Source organism: Etheostoma spectabile, chromosome 24 (genome assembly GCF_008692095.1).
Source record: "Etheostoma spectabile isolate EspeVRDwgs_2016 chromosome 24, UIUC_Espe_1.0, whole genome shotgun sequence".
Taxonomy (NCBI): Eukaryota; Metazoa; Chordata; class Actinopteri; order Perciformes; family Percidae; genus Etheostoma; species Etheostoma spectabile.
Window position 1 is genome coordinate 3,573,257 of NC_045756.1, and position 16,814 is coordinate 3,590,070.

The 16,814-nt window shown below is 40.3% G+C and overlaps 2 protein-coding genes across 4 annotated transcripts in view; one reads left to right on the forward strand and one right to left on the reverse strand.

Annotated features, from left to right (window-relative positions):
• cckbra (cholecystokinin B receptor a) overlaps window positions 1–4,261 on the reverse strand; it is a 44,189-nt gene extending 39,928 nt beyond the window's left edge. For both annotated transcript variants that reach the window (XR_004327882.1, XM_032506160.1), the window contains exon 1: window positions 4,117–4,261. Coding sequence is in view for 1 of the 2 variants with exons in the window: in XM_032506160.1 (XP_032362051.1) it covers window positions 4,117–4,261 (145 nt within the window). In the remaining variant the exon portion in view is untranslated. The remainder of the gene's footprint in view (window positions 1–4,116) is intronic.
• The window catches only part of LOC116673837 (carboxypeptidase O), a 66,067-nt gene extending 49,541 nt beyond the window's left edge, over window positions 1–16,526 (forward strand). The window contains exons 3-11 of one of the 2 annotated variants that reach the window (XM_032506179.1): window positions 10,475–10,604; window positions 12,804–12,843; window positions 12,933–13,034; window positions 13,171–13,275; window positions 13,448–13,564; window positions 13,914–14,007; window positions 14,184–14,386; window positions 15,872–15,956; window positions 16,053–16,526. In XM_032506179.1, the coding sequence (XP_032362070.1) occupies window positions 12,835–12,843; window positions 12,933–13,034; window positions 13,171–13,275; window positions 13,448–13,564; window positions 13,914–14,007; window positions 14,184–14,386; window positions 15,872–15,956; window positions 16,053–16,318 (981 nt within the window). In that variant the 5' untranslated portion in view covers window positions 10,475–10,604; window positions 12,804–12,834 and the 3' untranslated portion in view covers window positions 16,319–16,526. Of the gene's footprint in view, window positions 1–10,474; window positions 10,605–10,627; window positions 12,692–12,803; window positions 12,844–12,932; window positions 13,035–13,170; window positions 13,276–13,447; window positions 13,565–13,913; window positions 14,008–14,183; window positions 14,387–15,871; window positions 15,957–16,052 lie in introns of those variants that run through there. The other variant, XM_032506178.1, reaches the window with a different exon arrangement.
• Window positions 16,527–16,814: the final 288 nt, after the last annotated feature.

Sequence of the window (16,814 nt, forward strand, 5' to 3'; positions counted from 1 at the left end):
GTGTGCGTGTGTGTGTGCGTGTGTGTGTGTGCATGTGTGCATGTTGTTAGCGCTGCCTCACTGGGTTGCTTCAGAAATGTTCCAATTACTTGATCTTATTACCGTGACCATGTTATGACATTCTACATCACCATGTAAATACCCAGAGCCTGGGGCAACTGCTAGGTTTTCCCTCTGAAAAATGGAAATGGAATGCTTATGAGATCCACTTCAGGAAAACTTATCTCACACACACTCAAAAGGACTGAGTGAGCTCAGTAAAGTGGCACTTTGAATCAGCGGGGAACGGAGAGCGTCCGAGCCGAGCCAAGGTGCAGCTACAGATGTTGTTCCACATCAGCAGGGCACTGTCTGAACTGAACTGCTCTCCAGAGTCCTGGATGATTACTATAATGTGATGTCAGATGTTGTTTCATGTCTGTGCTGTAGGAGTTTTACAGCTGCTCCTTTAGTTGTAGCAGCAAACACTGCAGACAGTCTGTATCTCCAGAATTACCATTTAAAGACCAGCCCACGTGCTTCCGATTAGCCAATCCGGGCCTGGTGTAAAACACACCAAAAAAAACATTTAAATACGGATCACAAAAAAATAGAAGGATTTTTTTGGGTATTTACATTTAAATCATCTATAATTTAGCTTGTACAATTTGTGTACATTTTAGCAAATTGGCACCATTCAAAGTTTGAAGAATTAGCTTTTACCAAGTCATGTTTGCCATGCACCTATGCTTGTACAGACATACCACTGATTTACTTTGATACTGAAGACAATTTTAAAATGAATGACTCTCAGGCAAACTGTTATGTAGGAGGGTCTTTTTTCTATGATTTCTAAGTAGTTATATTAGCATTTATTAATTGTGAGCATCAGTGATAACGTTATCCTTGGAGAATGCAAGTCATATTGAATCGAAAAATGTGTGTATCGTATTTGACTGAGTTATAAATCTGAGAAGGAGTGCAATTTTTGATCAAATTGGGGCCGAATCTGTGGGCCAAACTACCCACTATAACTATAACTATAACTAGCCTGCATTTACCTGTCCTTTTCACTTCACAGTATCCTATTGGATTAATATTCCATGTTTCATGGACGATTTTTGGAGTAATGCATATGTAACTATGTACTTACTAAACAAAAACAACAGCAACGAGGCATTGTAAAGTGATCAGCAGTACTTTCAATAATAATAAACGTTGAATAAGCTCTGCAGACTGACTCCAGCACATCTTTACTTGGCTGTCTGCGGTTTTAACTCTGCTGCGTGGGAGCGGCTAGTTTTTAAAAAAAAAAACTAAAAAAACTGATGGTGTCAACAAATAAAGTTGAAAAGAAGAGTAAAGCGGGTCATTACCCGCTCGCCGACTACACAGTCCGGCTCAGCTCGTGTCTGTATCAGCAGAAATACTCAAGTAAAGGACAAGTACCTCAAAATTGTAAAGTGTAGTACTTGTTAATGGTAAATGTTAGTTACATTTGAATGCGGCAAACAGCAGTACAGTGGGCCCGGCCAACGTCCCATACATAGAATAGGCATATTTTTAATGGGCCCTGTACTAGTTATTTTCAGATCTGATCAGCAGTCTTGTGTACCAGATGATGTACAGTTCTCAACTTCAAGTAGCTCCATCCATCTCCGTAGTCAGGAAGTGTTTGTAGCCTTTTTAAAAAAAAAAAAAGGGTTAAAAGTTTGAGAACAACTTATTAACTGATCCTCTGACAGTGTGTTTAATCTTCTCCATCTTAAGGTTTTTTTTGCCCCGGAGCTTTGAAGCAGAAGACGAGAACAGAATGCATGAGTTTAAGTTCACAGAGGACAGACAGCATCTGTCTCATTTGTCGCCTGTCCTCGGTTAGACTTTTAGTAGCCTGGATTCATTAAGATGCACTCTCATGAATTCTTTTACAAATAACTGTTTTCAGCTTCTCAAGTATGAGCATTTTCGGGTTTTCTCATGCACTATACTGAATACCTTTTGGGCTGCTGGAGTTAAGGAGCAATTTGAAACTGTCACCTTGGGCTATGGGAAAACTCTGATGGGCATTTCACGATATGTTTTAAAGACCAAATGTTAAATTGATGTGAGTCCCACGCTTAGAAAATAACTTGTAATGTGACATTTCTCAGCTTCCTTTTTCATTAACACTCTCATTTGCTTTTTTATGATCAGTGCTCTGGTTCAACATGTGGAATTATGTACAGATACGTATTACAGTTATTTTAATCAAATTGCTGTTTTTGGTTTCATATAAATACATCACTTTCTTTTTATTCTATTTTAGAAGTTGAGAAATATTGCTTAATTATTGCTGACAATCGCATTGCTGTGTGATTAATGCTTTATACCTAACATAACCAACAAAATAAACATATTTCTGACTCAAAACAAATATTTAAGCAATTTATCAGAAGCCCAGTCCCATTTGAATGCAAAGTGAAAATGTATCAGCTTCATTGCTCTCACTGCTTTAGTGTTTTATATTCAGTCCATCATCGGAATATATATGAATATATTTACTCGACTACCCCAGATTTAGTTTGATCAAACGGCTGTTATAGATTTGTATATCACTTTTTCACTGTATCAGCAGCTCAGTCCTTTTGAAATGAAGGACAAAATCGCCAATTCAGTGAATCTGACAGCGGTAATTCCACAAGTGGAAGTTGGGGGTGGGACCTTAATTTCCTGGCCCAGAACTGGAATATCATATCTGAGAGCAGCAATACTATTAGGATTAAGGTAAATAAAAGTTGTGTGTGTGTATGTGTATGTGTATGTGTATGTGTGTGTGTGTGTGTGTGTGTGTGTGTGTGTGTGTGTGTGTGTGTGTGTGTGTGTGTGTCAGCGGGAATGAGATGGATGCTACGATCTTTCAGCAGGACATTTCTCTTAGTCAAACACTGAACACGCCCCACAGTGTTTGCTCTCTGGGTAGTTGGGTGATGTTCCAGCCTGTGTCCTGTATTAGGTCAATACAAGTAATGCAGCCCAGGCTGTGAATTATTTAGTGGGGAAAGAATTGAAATTTAATTGATACTGCAGAGGCAGCCGAAAAAAAAAAAATTAAAATAGAACTCTCTCCCACGCTCAGACCTCATTACCTAATCAGCCCTTATTTTCCACTGGTGTCCTGATAGGAGACAAGTCTTGTGGGCCTAATTATCTCCTCTGGTTTAATCTCCTAGGCGGCATTTTGAGAAACGTACACAATAACAATCAACATTCAGAATAAAAAAAAAGGCTCTCTGTCACACTGTACACAACAACTCAGCTGATTGTGGCATTATTGATGCAGAGAGAGGCGGCAATAAATTGGTCTGCTCGGCAATTGATTGCATACAATCAGGCTGAGGAACTTCATTTACACAAAACTCCTGATTGGAAATCATTTAATGGTAAACACGCACAGAGTAGAAAAATTAAAGGATGATCTGTGATGGCTAGAAGGTCAAAGTGCCCATTGTTTATATAAATTTAACCTGCAAACGTTTCCATCAGGTCTACTGATGGAATGATTTTAAGCAGGTAATCTTTCATGGGTGGCACTTTGTAATTAGATGCAAACAACAGTATCAAGCTGAATGAATAGCATCTTTTCTATTAAGAGGTTGAACCTTTTGTTTTATAGGCTGTCATTCATGGTCAGATATGAACTTGTTTTTATGAGAAGACGAAAAAATAGTTTGAATTATTGTTTCCCAGTGCCAACAGACAGGGAATTATAAAAAAGATGACAGCCATACAAGAGACATCTAACCTATCCAATTCCTGATAAGCAGATTAATATAAAAAAAAACAATAACACCTTATTTGTTTGTTTGGGGCCAGATGTGGTATTTGCTGCCATCTGAAGCACTAATGGGCTACAGTTAAGCACCTCAGCTTAGATGGTTAATGAGACACAGCTTTGTGTCGCCTGCAGAATAAGAAGAAGAGAAGAAAAATAAGCAATCTATAAAACAATAACACCTTATTTGTTTCGTTGGTTTGGGGCCAGATGTGGTATTTGCTGCCATCTGAAGCATTAATAGGCTACAGTTTGGATGGTTAATGAGAGACCGCTTTGTGTCGCCTACAGAAGAAGAAGAAGAAAGGAAAAATAAGCAGTCTTACCTTTGACTCCTCTGGCCGGTCTGGGGACGACAGAGCCGTTGTTGCAGCTGATATTATAGTCGGTAACTTCCATGCTGAGGTTCCCCTGCTGCGCACAACCCGCCGACACGTCCGCCGCACTCCCATTCACCGTGTGCAGAGCCATCCTCTCTGGCGACAGGACCGCTGTTAGCGCCGTAATTAGACTGCACCTGCGTGGGCTGCTCTAACCTGGAGCCGCGCTGGAACCACTTGCCGCAGTCGCGTTTTTCTTCACAACAGCCGGAGTGTGAAACTTGCAGAAAAAAACTCCGGTTTGACTTTTACTTATTTTAAATTCTTACACTGTGGAAACGGTGGAACAACTGGGCAATAACCGGACCGTGAGAAGTTAATTAACGTGCGGTCGTAGCCTCTGGGCAGCCCCGTGAAGCGCTCACAGCCCCGGACTGGAGCCCGACTGTGGAGGAATGAAGCTGCGGCGCTGCTAAGGCAACTGAGGAGCTCTCTGCCTATCTCTCTCGCGCGCGCACACACACACACACACACAAACACGCACACACACGCACACACACACGCACGCGCACGCCTGTTATATACAAGTTAGCCAAAGCAGTATGAATGTGCTTCTTAGCTTAGCTGTAAAAACCCACAGTACACTTCCTGCCCAGGGAACAGACCAAACAGCACACAGACACAGTTAGCAGCTAGCTGGTGAACATAGCGGAGGGAAGCATTTAGCAGCAACTGGTTTAATCTTTTATGATGCATTGTATTTTACACGCTTATTATATGTTTTGTTAATGGAAAATCCAAATCTGAAAAGGAGTTGGTAACTATTAGCTGTCAAATAAATGCAGTAGTGTTAAAAGTACAATATTCCCCTATGAAATCAGACATCAGTGTCCGATTCCCGAGGGCTCCAAAACTGCCTGCAAAGGTTTTCTCCTTTTCATAGATTAATTGATTGTGCTGCTAAGCTATAAATCAAGTGTGAGTGAGTGTGGGAACACACTTTGACGTGGGTGGGTGGGTTGGGGTTAAGAGAGATAACGATTTAATTGCAAATTCTAGGACTAAACCACTTAGGACTCTCATGAGCTACAAGAAAAAGCATCTGTATTTTATTGACAATTATTATTTGATTTGGTGTATTAAGATACAAGCAAAACCAACATTTTAGATAAGTAGGACTGGACCAGAATGCTCATTATTGGGTAGGGTAGGTTTTTGGTTTACAATTTTGGACTTTAAATATACTTTTTTTTTTCTTCAATACTAACAGAATCCTTCAAAAAAAATGAGTGCCTTTAATTAGAACTAAAGATTAATGTTGCCGCACAGTGTCTCCATTTCAGCTGACAGAGTGGGAGAGGCTTCATCGGGTTTTACTGTCATTTACGTCGCATTTGTCTCCTCTTCTTTACACACTTTGCATACACACTAACACACACACACATGGTGTGCAACACACTCAGAGAGAGGCGCAGTGACGACTTGGCAGCTGCTAACTTGTTGATCTCACTACCAATATTAGCGGTTTCAACAGTTATGTGATGAAAAAAATGTGCATGCAGACTGAAAATAACAAAATAATCTGTGAGCAAAGGAAAAGTTCCACCAGCTGCTGACTAACTCATACATTGTAAACAATGAAACGCTGCAGCGCTTTCATGTCCATCTCAGCTGAGAACCGAGAAATGTCTGGCTGAGTCAAGTTCTAAGTTAATATGGGGCAGACTAATGTGTGTAGAGGTCTGATGGTGGTCAGCCTGGTGCTGTTTTTTGCGATTTAATGAAGGTACACAGCCGTGAGTTATGCCACCGCTGGCTGCTCTTAGATTAGGAAGCGCTTGATTTGATATTCAGCAGAGGTGTCTAGCGGAAAACACGCTTTAACGTCAATATCGGAAACGATCGTGTTCATTTGTGGAAAGCCCAAATCGTGATTGGGGTTAATCTTGGATTAATTGTGCAGTCCTAGCTGAGACTTGGCCAGTAAAATCTCACCCAGGGCCCCATAAAAGCTTAGACCAGCGCTGTCGTCTTGGCAACAGTTTTGTTAGAACTTTTCTTTCAATTGTTTTAATTTCATGCACTGTTTCAGGCCGATCAATAACAGAGCAATCTCTTTCTCTCAAGGAAAGGATGCTGCTGATTTCTCTACTCTAGTGAACAAAATCCATGTCTTGCAGGATGTCAAGGATCATCATTGGGACAAAGAGCTGCAATTCTGCAACGTTTAGAGGAGACTACCGGACACCTTTTCTTAAATTGCCTTGTGTGGAAGAGGATGGTGCCATGGTTACAAATAGTTTTTTGGCACAGGAATAGATATCGCACATTGTGTGTTTTTGAATAACACGTTTTTGTGAATGCCACTGTCTTGTTTACACTTTGACTGTTTCAAATGGTTTGTTTTAAACTGGAGAATGTCTTGGAGATTTTATGCAGCCCATGGAACAACTGTTACATTTTCCATTTGTCTGTTTGGCCGACCTACCAGAGAGAGGTGAGATGTTCTGGGACTCCTGGTGTTCAGCGTGATGGTCTTGTTGAACGATCTGAGTGCCTCGAGGTTTATTCTGTGTGTTACTGCTTGAGAAACCATACTGATGCTTTGAAAAGTGTCTGGATGCTGCGGGGACGAGGGGGCGTTAGTTTGCACTGTGGGGGTGGAGGGCTTCACTATTTGTGTTTCTGATTTGTTTGGTGGTTGCTGGCAGTCCTGCTGATGGTTTCATAAGTTTTGCTGCCTCTATTATACTGCACTTGTGTGGGAGGTGTGTGTATGGTGCTCCAGCTTGTGCTGGTGTTTCTTTCACATTTTTGAAGATAGCAGCTTATTGAAGGCATGCCAAAAGTAGCTTGCTTCTGCCTACTCTCAAACATCTGAGGTTGTTTGGCGGCGGCTCCGCGTTGATTTTCACTGTCTTCACACAGGTCATGACCAGCATGTCTGATGAGATGAGGAACGATTCAACTTCAGATTCTGCAGGGTGTCAGAGCATCCTGCTCCTGGAGAGTGTGGGCATTTTACTTTGATAGAAATGAAATCCCTTGTGTGGAAATCCACTGAAGCAAAGGCAGCTCAGGTGGAGCACTAAAGTAACCGATTTGAATACAATGAAATGTCAGTTTGCCCATTTTAAGAATTTCCCCAGGACAGTAAATACTAAAAAAACATACACCAATCTTTCCTAAAGCTAGAAACAGGAGCATTTGACTTCACAAAATGATTGCTTGCTGCAGTGAAGTGGTCACTGGTTTTATTGTGTGAAGCACTTTGTGATTTTTTTTTTTAAATAAGTGGAACTGTCCTCAATGGAGGCACATTGCTTTATGATGTCATTCGAATGACACGAGTCAAATGATACGTTTTACTTTCACTACTATCCATCCATCTTCGTCCGCTTATCCGGGGTCAGGTTGTGGGGGCAGCAGCTCCAGCAGGGGATTCCAAACCAGCTCCAACTTGGGATCCCAGGCCAGGGATTGCCAGGCCAGGGTGGACATATAATCCCTCCACCTAGTCCTGGGTCTTCCCCTAGGCCTCCCTAGGGAGGCGCCCAAGGAGCATCATTACCAGATGCCCGAACCACCTCAACTTTCACTACTAACAGTCCCCAAATAAAATCAGCCATCAAAAGGAATTTGATACAGTAATTTAAATAATTATATTTAATAAATGTGACACTACTGTGTAGGATAACCTTGTGCCTAGATATTAGTAGTATCTTATCAGATCCAGTGGTCACGTGTGGTGTTCCACAGGGATCGATCCTAAGTAAGTTCATGGCTAGTGGACAATACTCTCACTACATTTGGGTTAAGACTGAATCCATTTTTTTTGCCTCAAATAGGAAACTCAAATCAGATTTCTTAATGTCACCTGCAATGGCGTCACAGTAAAAGGTCAAAAGATCAAATGTGGAAATTCTATGCTTTTTAAAAAACTGTCTAATACCTGCCTATGATTTTTGAAAATAGTTTTTATAATATTAGTTAGAAAATGTCCTTAAAGGGTTTCCCCTGCAATGTAAGGATTTGATTTTCATTTCACTGGATAATTCTTTAATATTATTCCAGTTCATAGGCATTATGGTGATTACTGTAATCACTCTTCTAATTATGATAATTATCTCCTCATGTGTTGAAAGACAAGTAGTTGATTTGTGGAACTTTCCAATATGAGAGAAAATGTCCCTTTAATAGGAGTCCATGGCCTGAGATGTGTGTATTTGTCTTTTGATATTAAAAAATGCTTAACAACTTTTTAGTTCAACCAAGGACATTCTCCTAATCCTGTGATGTGAGTATCTTAGTGGAGCACATAGATCGGAAGCGGGGGGGGGGGAGCTAGCCTGGGTCTGTCCAATAGTAAAAATGATATACTGAACTTGGCTTGTGCTTTTAGTTTTAAATAAAAGTAAAAACCATCTCAGAAATGTACCCCGTTCACTGTTCTCTTAGAGTAGATAACTTTCTCCCATGGAAAAAGTGAAATCAGACATTTACACTTACAGAGTAATGAAGCTGTGAGGCTGAAACACATTTAATGACAATGACAATACTGAATACTCACTCACAAGTAAATACAGCACCATCCGACACTTAAAACCCACAACCCACAAGAACCCTCAACCCCTCAGGAATGTATGCACCAAAAAGATGCTGGTTGCCCCCAGCTTGCCCCCGTCTGTCCAGATTTTTGACACAGCTTTTCCTCACCACATGCACTTTCTAAGTTAACTGCACCTCATAAAACAACGCTGAAATAAACTGCAGGAGTGATCATAAAACCCTGGATAAAAACAGTCAGCTGATGCAATGTCTTAAATAAGAATCCCAAACTAGAAAAAGATTATGCATGCACACACACACACACACACACACACACACACACACACACACACACACACACACAAAGACATGTTGTAAGCTTGTGTCTGAGTGCAACAGAGCGGCCTGCCTCTCTCATCCAAAAGCATTAGTGCTTTCATCCATCATTATGAGGAAACAGCCCATGATGTGTGCTTCATTCTCTGTCTGGGACACACACATCCCGGATTTGTGCACACAGCGCCAAAACTGAGACAGGTCTTGTCTCTATATCTTATGAATAGACATGATGCACATGTCAGGAAAGGAGTGTAGACAAAAACTTGGGTTGCTGAGGCGTTGTACTGTCAGGGTTTAACCACAGAGCAGCAAAACTGAGACAGATAGAGGTCCAAAAAAAGCTAATTAATGACACTAATTAATCTCAAAAGGGCTACATCTTGGATTAAAAAGCACCATGCGGATGTTGGTGAGGACTTGCCAACAATAACTAGTAGCATAAATGATTAATTATCAATATACACTTGCTTTTTATTATGAGATGGCCCACTCTTGAACTAAAGGTGATGATTTACTCCTACTGTATATTTCAATAAAACTGTCATTGTACTGTATGATTCTTTGGGTGTACAGGTGTTTGCAAGCATCCTGCCTCTGCTCATATTTCTCTTTGATTATCTAAGGCCACATCTAAGGTTACATATTTATCGCGACTCTGCAGTGCACTGACATCTGCTGGTCAAATCAACGTCAATATTTATTTATATAGTGCTTTACAGCAACCAGCAGGTTTCCAAAGTGCTTAACATGAAGTAACAACAATGAAACATAACAGACAGTAAAATCAGAAAGGAATAAAACATACTGTAAAATCTGAAAAATAATACTTACAGCAGATTAACAACCATTCTAAATAAATAAGTTTTGAGGTTAGATTGAAAATATTACATGATGTTACACGAGCGATTTCTACAACTTATCGTGTCTGCCTACATTTAAGCAGTGGCAGCGCATTTAATTTTACATTTAATCTAAATCTTTTTATAGGTGTGGTTCCATTGAGAGCAGAACAACAAAATTTAGATGTGCATGTCTCCCGAACCCTGCTACCTCAGCACATGTTTCAGTGCTTATTACTTTGTATAAAGGTTATACTGCACGCAGTACAGCAATGAAAACAACGGTAGAAAGGAAGGAAATGCAATTTCTTTTGATTTCTCTCAAATTTCTGCAAAGTGTTTAGTGAAGGTGAAGTACAATTACCTTGTATGAATGCACAGTAGGATTTACTGTAGTGTACAGTCAGCCTCTATACCACATTAATATTAACGGTAATAAAGAACATTCAATAAACCTGTTTTAAAAGTCATTCTTACTCTACATCATTTTAATATAAATACGAACGTAAATTGAATATTTCTTTTCTGATTGCTATTAACATACTCTTAAAAAAATGACCACTGCTGAATGTTTTAATGAGAATTTGTTGCCCCTTTTTTAAGATTATTTTTTGTTTTTTTTCCCCCCTTTATTTCAGATTGACAGTGGATAGACAGGAAAGGTGGGAGATGGATGGGGGGATGACACCCAGCAAAGGGCCACAGGTCGGATTTGAACCCAGTCCGCTACGAAGACCTCAGCCTACATGAGGCTCACGCTCTTACTGGGTGAGCTAGAGGTTGGCCCAGAATTAGTGATGATTTGTAATGCTCAGATGAACTTTTTTGTGTGACATATCACTGTACCTAATTTGATACAAGATGCTTTCATTTTGTGTGTGATATTTTTAAGGCCAAATAATAAGGACATTTTGTGTTAACCGTTTTCAAACTGAACCTCTGTTGTGAAGACTAAGGCGGCAATGAAATACCGTAATATCCAAAGCATAGTCCGAATTAACTGATTTGTTTCCTTGGTAAAAAAAAAACCTGGCACAAAGGAAGGAACGTAATTTAAGACTATAACAGCAGCCACAAAAGTCAACAATCGGCAGAAGGGCCGGGTAGTCTCCCTGACCAACAATTAGAACCACAACTGGAAAAACTATCAGAAGAGCATCAAAACAAAATACAAAGACTGCGTCACAGGCGATCTTTTAGAGCTGCAGAGACATTACAGCAATTGAGCACCAAAATAAACCAAATGCAGGATCTGAAGAACGGATGAGGGGAAACCATTATAGCTTGTTATTCTAAAAATGAAAAATAGATTAAATTGAGCATATAATGTCATGCAGTCCACCTGAGCACAGATGATGTTGACCAGCTACATTTCAGCCTTGCTGATGAATAATGGATAAAATACAGTTTTTGCCTCTGGTAGCCTATGCTATGAAGAAAAAACTCTAATGTGTTTAAATGCCAAATAACCTATACTTATGTCATAACATATGATACGTTTTGCACGGATCTAATGAAACAAGCAAGAACAACGGATTCAGGTATTCCCAATTCCCTAGATAAATTAATGTAATGTAACTAGAAACTACAAACAGGGGTTTTCCCCTAAAGTCAAACCATGAATTTCAAAATAATATCATGTTTAGCATGACAAACGTTTTAGGCAACAAGACTACAAGGTTTGGTGCTCTATGTGAGGCTGTGCTTAATGCTAACATTAGCACCCGTACAGTGACAATGCTAACATGTCGATGTGCTAGTATTAGCTAATTATCACTTCATCTACATTAACACAAAATACAGCTATTTGCTGATAAAACTTGTATTTTGCCTCCAAACTGAAAACAAAAGTTTACTAAAAATTCCAAATCAGATCATCAAGACCAGCCTTTCATTGACAGGGTATATCCTATATATCCATATCTAAACTCATGTGGCTTTTGTTAAACAGAATACCGTGCCTACATTTGTGACCCAGTACTGTGTGCACCTTGACATTCCAATTAATCTAGCCTCATTATTTGTTCCTTTGACTTCTTACACCTTATCTAATCTGGTGCCTCTTATTATTGATGTCGTAAAACATATTCTGTGTGGCTGAACACAATGCTATTACTACAGACAAGGGTGTACAGTTGGTTACTTTAAAGGTTTAGAATTAAAGAAAAGGCCTTTAAGGTTTCCAGAAGAGGAAACCATTGCACCAATGATGAACAGTTATGAAGTATGATGAACAGTTGTGAGTTTGTGTTTCTGAGGAAGGGACAGGACTAAGTATCCCCTGCACTTCGTCATTTGTTGACCATGAACAGCGCTGACTTCACTGCTCCACTAATAGGCAGTCGAATCTACACCTGGGAGAAAAGAGTGAGCTGCAGGTGATGTGATGAAAAGTTAAAGTTAGCAGCTGACAAATACAAAGAGTCATACTGAAGCGGAAGTGAAAAAGGCAGATAACAGCCGCCACAAAAAGAAGCTATTCAGTGTAACTGAATGGGGCCCCTGTCTATTTTTATGGCAATGTAAACCTGACTAATATATGAAAATCAGTTAACAGTAATTAAGTATATAAAAAAGTCACCAGCCTCTTTTAAATGATATAAAGTAATTAAGGCTCTTTCCGATTAATCATTAACACAGTAATGGCATGTTTGTGCTGTCTGTGGTAGAGGGCTGAGGCAAAGGTGCATCTTTATCTGATGGACATCTTCTACAAAATGCTTGTATAATCTTGAGGTCAGTGTCGCAAACAGTTGCAAACACAGAGTTTACTTTCACAAAGTGACAATGCTTAGCTCTGTGGGCCTGAGCCTTTTGGTGCTGCTTTCAGCGATGGAAGCAGCCACAGTAGAGAGGTGAGTTTCCTTCATAAAATAGTACACTGGCAGCTGGTGTCAAAAACTGAGATGTTTTTGTACAAAAAACACTTCTACTCCTGTGTCTCATGTATTTTGGTGTGTGCAACAGAGTGGAGTATGACTACTACAAATACCATACCATGCCGGAGGTGAGAAGGCTGCTCTCGTACACTTTTACTTTTGACAGATTACAACACACAGACGCTCTGATGTGTAATGTGTGTATTCCGACCTACAGATCACCAACTGGATGGCTCAGCTTGAGAAGGATTACCCTGATGTTGTGACCATAGTGGAATACGGACAGACCTATGAGAAGAGAGTCATTAGCTTGCTCAAGGTAATCCAACCTTTAAACCGTGAAGCATCGCTGTGGCATACTCAGACGAGGAATGAGCAAATACCAGATGATATTGGAGTGTATTACCGATGTAATACAGTCACCAAATAACAAGCTGTATAAATGTGTCTTATAGATTGGCCTGAATACTGGAGAGAAAAAGAAAGCTATCTGGATGGACTGTGGTATACACGCCAGGGAATGGATCGCCCCGGCCTTCTGTCAGTACTTCGTCAGACAGGTAAGAGATACGCAGCCATTTAAAAAAGTAAATTAACTAACAAAGAGTATAATATTTGATTGAGTTTCCAGACTGTAATTATTTGAACAGGACTGAAGTGGACGACATGTCCTACATGTCCTACATATCTTTCAATATATCAATCTAACCCTTAATGTTATTCTCAAATCAGATCCTGCAAGCACACAAAACAGACCCCAAAATGCAAGAGATGATGAAGAACATGGACTTTTATGTCACCCCTGTACTCAACATGGACGGCTACATGTACTCCTGGAAGGACAACACAGTCAGTTCTTGTGTTTGATGGATTTTTATCCAATTACTTTTTCTAGGGTTTCTGAGTTGTGCCTCAAGCTCTCAAGACACAGATGAGCAGGATATGAGAGAATGATAGTCTATTAAAGCAGATTGCCAGTTAAATTACAACGAGCTACAATTCAATCAGTGAACAAATGGATTTCTGGTGCTCAACATGAGGCCAAGTACAAAATCATTACATTTTCAAAATAAGATGAATGGAAAATAGGATATTGAACAGGCAACGTTGAAGTATGTACAAGTGCCCATTTTATTCTTATTAAATTGATAGAACGACCAAAATAAGCTGATTGAACTTTGACAATTTTGCCCTGTAGACTCGACTGTGGAGGAAGAACAGGTCACCGGGACCACCAGGCTGCGACGGTTACGGCACCGATCTCAACCGCAACTTTGACGCCAACTGGGGCAGTAAGTCTTGTTGTGGTTCTAATGCAACTTAATACCTACATAATATTAATACCTTAATCTGTTATTAGAACTTCAACGTGTAAAAAGGTGAACTTGCTCCGCCTGCGTTATGGGAGGAAGAGGGGTCACTACTACATTTGATTCCGATTGTTCCATTTCTTTGGCTGCTTTCACAGCGCTTGGAGTATCATTTAACTGCAGCTCAAACACGTACTGTGGGAGCCAACCTGTGTCCGAGCCCGAAGCCCAGGCTGTGACTTATTTTGTAGGAAGCCGGAAAGACGACTTCCTGTGTTTTCTCACCATCCACTCCTACGGCCAGCTGCTTCTGGTTCCCTATGGACACCCCAACTTCACTGCTTCCAACTACAAGGAGCTGGTATTTACATCTACAGACACAGTGATGCACGTTTTACACATTTATGAGAATTAACATGCACACACAATATTGGAAAAAACATCAAATAAAAATTCAGGATAACAAGTGTATGTGCATCTTTATAGCCTAATTATCACTGCATGCGTCTACATTAACGAAGAGAATATAAAAACCCACAGACAATGAGATCTTCTGTTACAAACTCTTCTGTACTCCTGTTAGCAATCTATGTCAAGGTTCTGGATTTATTATTGTTTGTTGGATACACAGTACATTTGAATGGTGCATGGCAAATTGCATTACGATTTTACACAGTGTATACAAACCATAAATGTGGCAGTAGTCATTAACACCCTCTGAGAGCGGTCAGTCGTCAGCTGCCAAGACCGAACGGAACGGCAGGACGTTAGGAAGCATTGCCTGTGGAAAACAAAGGGCTGGTTGCTGACAGGATAGGAAGGAGGCTGATGCAGGTAATAACCCACTGGAGCCACAATCAAGAGAGAATTATGCAAAACAGGATTATGTCCATTCCTCTCCCCGGCTTTAACACGACTGTAGCGGAGGGAAGCCGGCCAATTCCAGGGTACCCCCAGGATTCTTCAAATTAAATTTAAGACTGTTTAAAGACTTTTAAGACCCCATGGGTATCCTGTATTCTCCTAAACCACTAAAACGACACTAGTTTCTTTGGCTTGGCAGGATGCAGTCACATCTGCTTCTCGTGGATGAGGTGACCAGGTTTTCAATTATGTAGCTCAAATGAATGGGGCTGGAGCAGGGTTGGTTCAAAAAACATCCTGTCTTCTATGTTGTTTGCTTTTTAAATACTATCAGCTGATTTTTTTTAACTCTTGCATATCAAAATCAGTAGTGGCCTCAAAAATCCTTTTATATATTTACCCTAATGCATCTCCAGATTAATAAAAAAAGTGCAACAGGGAAAATAGAATTCAACCCCTAAATATTTACAGAAATTTTGAAGGACATGATGCAAATTGTAGTAATTTAGCATATCTAAATGCCCCTTTTGACTGACTTAAGATGCAAAAGACAAAATACATAAACAGTATTTCTGAACATAAGATGTTCACTACACATATCTTCATCAGACATATTCCGCGAATATTGTGCAAAAGCGTTTCACACACCACCACAGTGGATATCAAAGATGGCATCAAAAGCATGCACTCACATCACATATCTGTGACAACTAAGCCTCATGTTCTGCCCCTTTTGCTAAACTATTATGTCAGTCACAGCACCCAGTCATGAGGAAGGAGCGTCAATTCCTGTCATTAATACTAATGAAGCTCTAGAAAGTTTAAACCTGCGTTTCCTGCCTTGTAAACCCCGCCGCAATATCAACATTGATTTTTTGGGGTTAAATATATTGTGATATACAGTATATGACAGCTCTACACACAGGGTTGGTGTAGATTCTTTCTTTGACTGTGGGATGAAAGCTAATGACTGGTTCCTCAGATGGAGGTGGGTTTGGGTGCAGCAGACGCCATTAGGAGTGTCCACGGGATGAACTACACTGTAGGAACCTCACCGGATGTATTGTGTAAGTCAGTGCTGGTCAAAGATATAACACTTTTAGCTGTACCAGCAGCGTAGCTCCAGGGGGTAAAACTCTAAAATATGCACCCTCTTTCTACAGACGCCAACTCTGGTTCATCCAGAGACTGGGCTCGGTTTCAGGGGATCCCTTTCTCCTACACCTTTGAGCTGAGAGACGACGGGACATTAGGCTTCCAGCTTCCTGAGGATCAGATCCAGCCGACCTGCGAGGAGGCCTACAGCGGAGCCCTGCACATCATCACCTACGCCCACGACAAGACCTTTAATGGTGCCGTGGCAACCGCTGCTGCAACCCTGTGGACCATGCTGTTAACAGTGGGCGTCACCGGCACCACCCTGATGTGAGGAGCAAAAAAGTGCACGAGGGAAACTGACCAAAGCTGTATGGCTTTCAGTTCCAGTCATCCTACGTGTGTAGTAAGTGTGTAGTTTAAGCTTCAAGTTAGTTTTAGAAACAGTTCACATTTTTTAGGACACAAGGTGTTTTTTTTTAAATCCTCATTTTAGGCAAATTTCTGTTGATAAATGATCAATAGTATAGAAATGTATCTGTGATGTATGTTAAAAAATAATATTAATGCACCTTTGGTTCAAACTATTGTAACACTGTTGTGTCTTTGAATTATCTGAAATGTCCATAACTGTTTATAAACTTTCATATTCCACATTACACAAACACATTACAATATTACCAAGTCTATTTTTGTATCATTGAATATCATAACATTTTAATAGAGAATCTGGTGCCAAAGAGTAATAAAAAAATACCAATGTCCCTTTTTGTGTCTTGTGTTGGGTGTGTGTGTGTGTGTGTGTGTGTGTGTGTGTGTGTGTGTGTGTG